Source organism: Pagrus major, chromosome 9 (assembly GCF_040436345.1).
Source record: "Pagrus major chromosome 9, Pma_NU_1.0".
NCBI lineage: Eukaryota > Metazoa > Chordata > Actinopteri > Spariformes > Sparidae > Pagrus > Pagrus major.
In genome coordinates, this window is record NC_133223.1 from 22,889,577 (window position 1) to 22,900,109 (window position 10,533).

General features: G+C 39.0%; 1 protein-coding gene across 1 annotated transcript; it reads right to left on the bottom strand.

The window, feature by feature from the left end:
• Nucleotides 1-25: 25 nt before the first annotated feature.
• Nucleotides 26-5,141, bottom strand: LOC141002770 (uncharacterized). Its single transcript, XM_073474161.1, has 5 exons — nt 5,076-5,141; nt 4,585-4,695; nt 2,483-3,490; nt 2,157-2,325; nt 26-594 (listed from the first exon to the last, which is right to left on the bottom strand). The coding sequence occupies exons 2-5, from the start codon at nt 4,595-4,597 to the stop codon at nt 465-467; spliced, it is 1,320 nt and encodes a 439-aa protein (XP_073330262.1). The 5' UTR covers nt 4,598-4,695; nt 5,076-5,141; the 3' UTR covers nt 26-464.
• Between the last annotated feature and the right edge of the window lie 5,392 nt (nt 5,142-10,533).

Genomic DNA, 10,533 nt, shown 5'->3' on the forward strand with positions numbered 1-10,533 from the left:
ATTATAGCAATATGACTCTGAAACAACTGATTTGGAAATGAAAGAAAAGTTAAAAAAAAAAGTTGAGTTACCAATTCAGTGTTATTTCTATCCAAGGTATCCATAACTTGGTCAAGTCACTGTACTGTACATCCACAACATGGATTACAAGCCTACATTAAACCTCACTGTAAATTAATCCACACTATCCAAGTCATCCATAACCTGGTCAAGTGACCATACATTCAAAACATTGATAACAAACTTAGTCAAACCTCACTGTAAATGAATACACACTCTATCCAAGTCATCCATAACCTGGTCAAGTAACCATAAATCCACAACATTGATTACAGACTTTGTCAAACCTCATTAGAACATTGATAACAAAGCTACATAACAAATAGCTTACATGAAACCTCACTTGACATTAATCCACAATAGTCTGTGACTTAGACAAAGTATCCATAACTTGTGAGCACTTCTTATTCCCTCCACTCGTAGTCTGCAATTTTGGTGATGAGTGTGAGAACCTTTGGACTGACGGCAAGTTGTTTTTTGGTGGCGTTCCGCTCCACTTTTGATCCCTTGTCTGGATTTATCTTGAAGAGGCACCTGTCAAATGAAAAAAAAAACAACTTTAGTAAGTGTGGACTGTACTGTAATGTAATGTTGTCATACATTTGCAAAAAAGTTACACAACAGTGTAGACAGAGCTTGCTTGTGAAAGAGTATTTGGACATACAGGAACTGTGGAACAGTGATGTAATGAAAAGATTAACATGTGAGTACTGTGTATGTGAATTGTGTATGAATGTGTTTGAATGTTTGAAGGTGGTCAGAGGGGGTTTGGTGTGAAATGGCAGCCACGCTTCCCTCAGTCTGCCCCAGGGCAGCTGTGGCTACAAACGTAGCTTACCACCACTGGTAAGAATGTGTATGAATGAATAATGGTTTCTGTAAAGCGCTTTAGGTGATTGAAAAGCACTATATAAATCCAAGCCATTATTACTGTTATTAGTATTAGTATTAGTATTAGTACTATTTCAGGGAGAATAACGTAACTTCGGTCAGGAGGATCTGCTACTCAAAGGTTTCTTGGGCATTTGAGTTTTGTTTTGTCATTATTTCATAAATAAGAATTAACAAGCACTTGTTTCTGTAACTTGACATGAGCATGAATCAAGGATAAATAAGAGACACAGTCAGTCTAAAAACCTGAAAAACAAAAATGAACTCTCAGGTAAAGTTTGGACCATTTTCATCCAGTAGGGGGCAGTTTTCACATCATTTTTTAGTGATAGATTAGTGATAGAAAATGTCTTTTTTTTTAATAAATTCCTGAAATTGTATTAAAAAAAAATTCAAAGAGGTCAATAATACATTGTCCTACTCAGTGTATGGGTCAATCTTTCATAACTCAATCAGAAAAAGAGAAAATAAGGTTGTTTTTCTCTTACAATAAAATCAGAACATTAAAATGAAGTTTTTGATTTTATTATTTTGTTATTGTGGCCTTTTGATAAATTCAGGAAATGCCTGGAGACTTGTGGAAGTACAGGTGCTTTACTTTCAGCCTACATGCACAGCAGGAAAGCCTGACCGGAGATCTATCTGCCAACTGCCTGCAGACTGCAACTACTCATGGCAGGAGACGGGTCTCCCAGACCGGACAGGACCCAGCACCATCTTCAGTAAAGTTCCTCCAGCCTCCTGAGATTAATAACATTATCCAACAGCTGAGCAGAACAGTAAACTAACTTCAGCCCACAGAAATATCCACAACACAGGTCCATCTCGGCAGCTCCACGCTGCTTCTCTCCGCGACCCAACTCCACCTCCTAGTGGGGCCTCCTCAGTGGCAGTGCTGGCTCCTGTCTGGTCTGAGTGATTCCTGGCATGAGTGCTCATGCACAGTCAGGCTTTCCTGCTCTGCATGTAGGCTGAAAGTAAAGCACCTGCACCTCCACAAATCTCTAAGCATTCCCCCAAATAAATATAATATCCAAATAAAATAAATTGATGGGTGGATCATGAACTTAAAGGTGTGAGAATGTACCACATTGTGACCAACAGGTGAGTATTTCAGCATTTCAGCACTTGAGCAGTGCTCAGTTTTACAGTATGTGCATTATATATCTTATTTTGATGTATTGAATTGACTAGTGGTGTCTTACCTCTGTAAGAACTCCAAAGTTGATGCTTGGGCTGCTGGGTAAGATATGTTCATACAGTAGTACGAACCAAACATCAGCAAAAGAGCATCACTGAAGATTCTGATGTGGCCATTCACAATGGTCTGGTCAACAGACAGCATGAAATTCTCTGCCGCCAAAGTCGAGTTTCCTGTTGTGTACAGGGACAAGAGAAGGACAAGAGAAAAATACAATTAAATTATCATCTTACAACTGAGTCCAGTACAACAATAACAAAGTAATAGTACTAATAGTTTTCTGTTTTTTGGTTTTAATTTATTGTGGTGGAGAAAGATAAATATTCATACCGCAAACAACAATACATGGTGTACTTGGAAGTCCAGCACAGTCCACTTCAGAGGGCAGGGTTGTTTGATCCACTTTGTAGAACATCTGTTCTTCTTCTTCATTGAAGTACTTGAGGAGTAGTGGAAGAAACACAGCAACATTCACATCTGCAGCATTTTTGCTTGATGTTTCCATTTCCCTGAAGATGGTCTCCATCTTCCCTGGCTTGTCAGCCGATTTAAGAAATGAAATGACTCTGGCACATTTATTTGCTATGTTTTTGTCTTCCATGTCCACACCTGTAAGCTCTTTAAAATGAGTCTTCATGCCAGTTGTCTCAAACAGATATGGCCATTCCTTTATCAAGTCAGAAGTCTCAGTCCCACTGATAATGTCCTTTCTCTGAGTGAAGAAAGTGACTCTCATCATATTCTCAATGGCTTTGCTGTCACAGCATCTTTCTCTCCACATTTTCTTTAACTCTTCTTGTGCATGTTTCTGAGATTCAGGGGTTTCATCAGGTGGCAGCTGTGTTGGTTGCCAGTTTGTACACCCATAAGTGTCTAGTCTTTTTTTCTGAGTTGGGGTATCCTCTCCTTCACTGTTGCTAATACTTTGTCTCTTTAACGAAAGTGAAGTGTTTCCTCTCTTGAGGTTGTCCACTCTGCTGACCATCTGTTTGGTGAGTGAGTCATATCCACTGCCTACAACTTCACCTTCAATGACATCAGTAAATGCCACAGGGTAGGCCTTTGTCATCTTCCTTGCTATCTCACTGATATGTTTCTTCCCAGGTGTTGGGCACATGGTTAAGATTTCACTGACAATGAGCCGTATGATTTCAAGTCTATCACTTTTTGTTGGCCGCTTTCCCCTTTCCAACTTTCTGATGATCTCAGATGGAATCTTCTGCCAAGGAATTTGAAATTTAAAATGCCAGCTGTTGTCAGACAGTCGACGAGGTGTGATATCTGTACTTGAACTACTTGTTGACCGTGGTGAACTTGGAGTTTCTGAGCTGTAACCACCTGGAGAGAACACAGAGAACATTAGCTGTTATTAAATAATAAGTGGGTTTTCATTAAGCCTTTTTCCTCTTTCGGGATGTTGGTTCCAGGCAAAACTATATAGAAATGACTGTCATTTGTCCTCTTTTTTTTGCAGTGTTCAGACCGAGACTTAATGGTAGTGAGATGCGCTGAGTCAAGGCTTCAACACCCATGGTTCTGGTCGAATTTTATTTTTCAGACCCATAAAGAACTTGTACTTACTTACTGATGCAACAGTTAAAGCTATCCAATTTTACACATTGTATAATGTAACATGCATAATTTTAACTCAAACATCTATATTTCCACAAATAGTCAGTGGATATCATTTTAACCCCAGCATGTAGTTAGTAGTCCTGATACTGATTGCAGTAATGGAAATGGGAGGAAAAGAAAACAACTAAGCACAGCAACAGTGGAAATATTACCTGCATGGTCACATGGGTGAGTTCATGAGTTTTCTTTATCAGCATTGGGCTGAAAATTTTCATTTTTTCTCTTACTGTTGTTGGCTGGGAGAACTGACTGTTTTTGTTGTGTGTTTTTATTCTTTTGTTAGGTTGGAGCTTTTATTGAGTCTGAAAACATTTACAAGTGATCCAGTTTACGAGCCAGGACCAGGATAAAGGTGCAAGAATATCCAGCCTTTTCCAACACCACAGCAGTCACACTAGAGATGACACTGTTGCTTTGGGACAGACAAGCTTGCGAGATCTCAATATAACACACCACATAGAGTAGCAAAGAAAATACACATCAGACTGACTATACATGGGAACTAAATGAACAACACATTCTTGTTGGGGGGATTGCTACTGGTGGATACAAAAGTCATTTTTTTCTGTACATTGTAATAAAATATCCTGTGTTCATCCCTGATTAGTTGTGTGTGATTTGCTACCGAATCAGAATCTAGAGAAGATAGACCCAACTTATGATACTGATTTATAGGCACACTGTCAATTCACTGCTGGTGATTGTACTATATTACAGTTAGTTACTGGTAGATTATAAAATGTTTCAGCCCATCTAACCCAAAAGAATGATTCTGTGCAATAAATGCATATACTCACCAGAAAGGGCCATCTCGTCAGACTGTGCTACTGGACTTGTACTGGTGCTGGCTCTGCTGAACTGTTGGTTGCTCTGGTTGCTTGGAGGACTGTCCAAGACATCTTGCTGGCCTTAATAAAGGAGAGATAGTAGTAATATTTAAACCATACAGACATCACATTGCTCAATCTGGGTATATTAATACCCAACATAATTATATACTCAGTAGCCAATTGATATATTTCAAAGTGTTCCTTTCTCAATATAATGCAGTACAGTACACCACCACTAACACTCACTATGAAATCAATAATGAACAACGTATAGTTTATAGTTATCACCTTTTTGAAAACATCAACAAAAATGTAGAGAAGATTCTTTGAAGTATAATTCATAGTAGAACTGCTGTATTGGACTGCATTAATTTGAACAGGTGTACCTAATAAGTATATTTTGACTTTGTACATTTTTCTAATGTGAAAGTTTATTATGTACAAATTGAAACACATACTTTTCTTTTTGAGCAGTGACAGAAGTTTCCTGGCTTCAACTGGTCTCAGGACAGAAAGGAGGTCACTCTCCTGCAGGTAGCTCAGGTCCTCCAGGTCCTCAACTCCTAAACCTTGCAGATGCTCCAGCAAAGGCTCAGGGTCTCTCAGTTTAGGAAGACTTGATTTGATGAAAGACAGGAGCGGACTTTCTGTATCCATGACTAGGAGGACTAGAAGGGATGAAAAATACTGCTCAAGCATTACTGTCAGATTTTAATCTCTCAAACTCCAGATTACTCTGAGTCAACAATGCTATGCTTAAGTGAAATTACCCTTGTCCCACAAAGGTTGTACACAGGCAAAGGATAATAATCTAGTTTCTGCTCAGGCTTCCAACATTTCATGCTCTGCCTTGCTTGTTTCACTTCATACAATGCAAACGCTGGCATGTAGGACACGTCATGAGGTGTCACGATAAAGTACACATGCTGGTCCTGCGTCACAAGCATGAGCTCAATCTGTCCGAATTCAAGTGCCTCACCTTGGTTTAAACACAGAAAGAGTCCCTTTTTGTACTGAGTGCCTTTCCACTGCACCTCTGTAGCTGACTCAACTTTGGGTTCTTTGACTAAGGTTTCTCCTACTGCAGAGCGCACTGCTTCGCTGTACAGTTCAGCATGGAAAGGAGTGGAGTTCTTAACCACCAATGAGGGTGCAAAAAAGGAGCCGGAATGTAGGTATGCCTGCAGTAGCTGATGGTTCTTTGCAAGTGTGTGACATACATTTTTGAAGTTTTGTGTCCTTCGCACACATCTTTTGAAATATGAATGCTTGCTCTCAAACCTCATTGTCCACAGCCGAATGAGTGGGCCAAACTTTAGTATTAATGCAGGGTAGTGGGTGAGGTAATGATGCTTTGGTTTTAGTTTTTGTGAAGGAAAACATTCTTTCCTTCCTTCCAGATAATCACCGATCAAAACACTGAGCAATGCAACCTGGGGTACTGATATAGTAGGGGCACATATCAGTTCCACTAACTCTTTCAGCTGGACAGTCAGTTGCCATACAGGATCCTCTGTGTCTGTGATCTTTTCACCAATGATAATGGGGAGAAGTCTCAGCAAAGACCAGTTTTCTGTTGCCTGGCCACCTAATTTCACACCCTTCTCTGAAACTTCAGCTGGTTTAGAGCTACCATCAGATCCCTGGTAACTAAACTGTTTGATCCTTCGATTAAGCTGTGAATATGTGAAGAATTTCTTCACCTTGACAAAATGGTTCAGGTAAATGGCAAGGTCAAATGCCACGACACCCTCAAAGAGATCATGGCCAATACAGGGTGGGAGGCCTGGCTGGCAAACATGAAAAAATGTCAGTGAATTAAAGACAGAGTTACATTTCACACCTCTGACTACACTTGCATCACCATTTTGCAGTTCTTGAACAGTGTCATTGTACTCTTGTACTGTACGGATTGGAGCATGGTGTTCCAAATTGTCTAGCTCACTTCTGGTTACATGACAATATCGGCAGAAATGTTGAGATGTACTGAAATTTTCTGTGAATCCACCAATGTTATGTGACCCTAAATTGTCACCGGCAATGCAAAAGACAGTTGCCTTAACAATGTTTCCAGAGATATTCAGTCCATTTGTCTCCAGTTCTCCAAGATCGGTTATCAATTGAGAGAACACTTTCTCGTGGCCAAAATATTTGAAATCAACTTCTCGGCACAAAAGCAAAAGCTGCAAGTTGTCAATAGTGGATCGATGAAAAGGTTCAAAATTTGCAAGAGTGAAGTAGACTCCAAGCATCTTATGTTTTTTCTTTGCCGAGCCGAGGGGATTTACCACCTCAAAAGCATCTTGATAAAGTATCACTTTTAATGTGAGACCTGACTCAGCAAAAAGAGGATTGGACTTAAATACCGATCCATCACACACATCATTTAAAATATGAGGTGTACTCTCATTCTCAGATGTAGAACCCTGTTCCAGCACATCAGTATTTTTTAGCAGAGTTGTCAATGTATGCTTTATGGGAACATACTGAGCATATTGCTCCTTTCTATTTTCATCAACCCCCAAAAAAATCGGTTGTGGATGCACGTATGGAAAATTCTCCTCAAAATACCGTTTTCTGTTGTAGTCTGTGGAAAGGGAGGAGCTGCAGGATCCATGAATATCTACATCATCTAGGGTCTTCAAAACATCTTCAATTTCAGTCTCAGATAGTTCAGTTTTTGTTTGAAGAGATGCTTTCAGTTGACTTTTCGTGTACTGCAGGCACATTCCATTAAGACTATTCAGTTCTTCTACGATCAACTGGATTGTAGAGGAAGGGATAAGTTGTTTGGCCTGTAGTTTCATATAAAACATGCACAGATTTTTCATGTACAAACTTTTCATTTGTGCAAGGTCTGGGACATCTGCCTCAGGCTCATCATCAGCTGACCCTTCATTTGCCTGGCTTTCAGCAACAGAGGACTGAGACTCACTAGGAACTGAAGGAGGGCAGTATGCACCAGAGACATGCAGAGCTGTGGGGTTTTTGTGCTTCCTAGATAGGTGGGCTGTGAAAGATGATGTCACTGAAAAAGTTTTATCACAGTCTTTAAAGGGGCAATGCACTACCTCTCTTCTTGAAATGTGAGATTTTAGGTGACAGAGAAGGTCTTTAAGGTCGATCAACTGTTTCTGACAATGTGGAAGCTGACATAGAAAGGGTGCCTGCAAAGTTTGAGACTGTGACACGGTAGATGACCGCCGATGATGGCGGTAAACATGACATTTAAAAGCATTGTAATTTCTGAACCGAAACTTACAACTTTCCATACAACATGCATACTGATAATGTGGCTCATTTTTATGAAGCCCTTGATGCATCACGTACCCTTTTAGGGTATTCACTGAAGCACCACAACTATGACAGGTGTAATGTTTTGACATCCTTAACTGCAGTGCAGTACTCACTTTTTCAGTTTACTCCATGAAATCAACTCATCATTTATCTGCAGAGAGAAAGAAAAAAATAAAAACACATTTATGAAACATGAAATTTGCCAAAATCAAAATAAATGCTATTGACTGTGAAATAGTTAACCTAAACTGTGTTCGCCAATCTCCCCTCAATTAACTAAAAGATGACCATTAGCTTATCCTTTACATATTTTTCAGTATTGTTTGAATTTCATGTTGACCAGTGACTAGTGTTGCACCAAAATGAAGATTTGAAAAACCTTGAAAAAGGCAAGAGGAAGATCAAAAAATTTGTTTTAAGAAAGAGTAACTGGTTGAAATAAACCATTACCAAATCTCAGTATCATTTATAAAATATCTGTTCTCTCTTCTTTGGAAGAAAGTACACTTAAAATGGCTCTGAGCACTCGTGAAAAGAAAGGAACAGGTGGGGGCTAGAAGAGTTTTTTTTTTTTTTTTTTGCAATAGTGGATTATTGACGTTAGAAAAAAATTCAAAACCAGATATTGAAAAGTTACATAAAATTAAGCTTCCTATTCTAGCCAAAAATCATGGCATTTCAAGTCATACAGTGGAAGTTATGGACAAAAAAACTAGTGAAAATGTATCTGTTCATTGTTGCAGCTCTAAACAACTGTTCATCCTTTTCTCCGCCTGTGTCAGTTAGTTCGCAAAAGCAAACGCAATGGCAAGGTAAAGTTAGTAGCTGGTCTGGCTGAATACTACAGTAAATGCAGCTGGCAGACGCCGGCGGCCATGCTTTTGGCATCATAGTTAGCTAACATTTCAATTGACAACATGCCGGCGTATTCTGTGCCTTTTGCGGAGTGAGTAAACTCAGAGGCATGGTGGTAAATAAAACTAATGCTACTCAGCTTCAGTTTGATACTTGCCGTCTACCGTCGTCCTTCCTCGAGCCTCGACGTTAGCTGCTGTCCGCACAAAGTTCTTTCGGGCGAGCAGGAAGTCTGGAACCGCAACCGCGGCGCGTTGGTTGTTGATCTTGCTCAAGTGTCACGTCGAAACAGCTGATCAACCCAAGCGGGAACCGCGCTTTTTTTTTTTTTTTTTAACTTTATTCACAGAAATGTCCAGAACAATACTGTTGTGCCAGGGAAGAAAAAAAAATGCTTTATTGAAAGCATTTAATTGCAGCTCACTTAGTGCTGATGCTGCATCAGTTCAAGTCCAACTCTTTATTATTCACCCTCTCAAGCTTTCCCCTTTCCCTGTGTCTCTTTAGATGTCCTTTCAAAATAAATATAATTTATTAATATAATGTTACCATCTAGAAATGAGAGTAATTGTATTTATTTTCAATGAAAATATTAGTCAAATAACAAAGAAATTATAGTAAAATTACAAATTTTTACTATTAATTCCTCAGTAATTTTAAATTATTTTTTCCTCTTTTTTAGGGTTTTAAAGTTGAATTTTACAGTTTATTCCCTTAAATAACAGACAAATATTTGTGAATTTACGATACATTTGTGAATGTATTTTAACAATAAATATATGTATTTCTAATGGGTTTTTTTTGTAAAAGAACAGAAATATAGTGTATTTTCACAGTTACAGTTATTTAATGTTATTTTACATTTGACATGTAAAAACACAGTCTATTTTTGTAAATTAAATGGTATTTTAAAAATACAGAAAAAATCTGTAAAATAGACAGTAAAATTCTGTTATATTACAATTTTTTTTTACAGTGTAGATACTGAAACAGGCAGAGTGTAACCTTTAGTTGCGGCGGTAAACCTGCAGTCAAGGCTTCATTTCATCTGTGTCAGTGACCAAAAAAATAAATATAAAATTCAGTAGAGTGTACACTGCAGATACCAGCCACCTAAATACACCTGGTCGTTTTCATCCATCATTCCTTGAGAAATGAACAAAAATGTCGAAAAGCATCCTATCCTAAAAATTCCTGGATCTGTCCCTTTATCTGGATCCACACCAAAACATACCGGCTCTATTCTGGCCCGAAACCCATCCTCAATCCAAGTTTCGTGGAAATCTGGTCAGTAGTTTTTGTATAATACTGCTGACAAACCAACCAACCAACAAACAAACGGATACAGGTGAAACCATCACCAAGCACACTGACAGAATAAGTGCAGATAAATAAAGAAACTTCAAGAAGACAATGATTAAAAGTGTATAAGACTCTGCATGAGCAATTAGGCTTGCAGTTAAAGGCAATAGCAGTATAGAGATAAGGAGCACTAATAAAACTAATAGGCTTGTCCGTGCGTCTGTATGCTACAACTCATCTGCAGAGAGAGACTCAGGGCCAGTCAGTGCTGCAGTTCAGCAGGTTCAGGTTGGCACAGCTTCAAACGCACACACACACGCACACACATTTTGGGTATTTGCCCATATCTCAGCTGTGATGGTCTGCGGCGAGGATGAGAGAAAGTGAGGCGGAAAAGAGACAGACAGAGAGAGCACAGGAGAGAATACAAAGTAAGAGGAGAAGGAAGAGAGAAAGACGTAT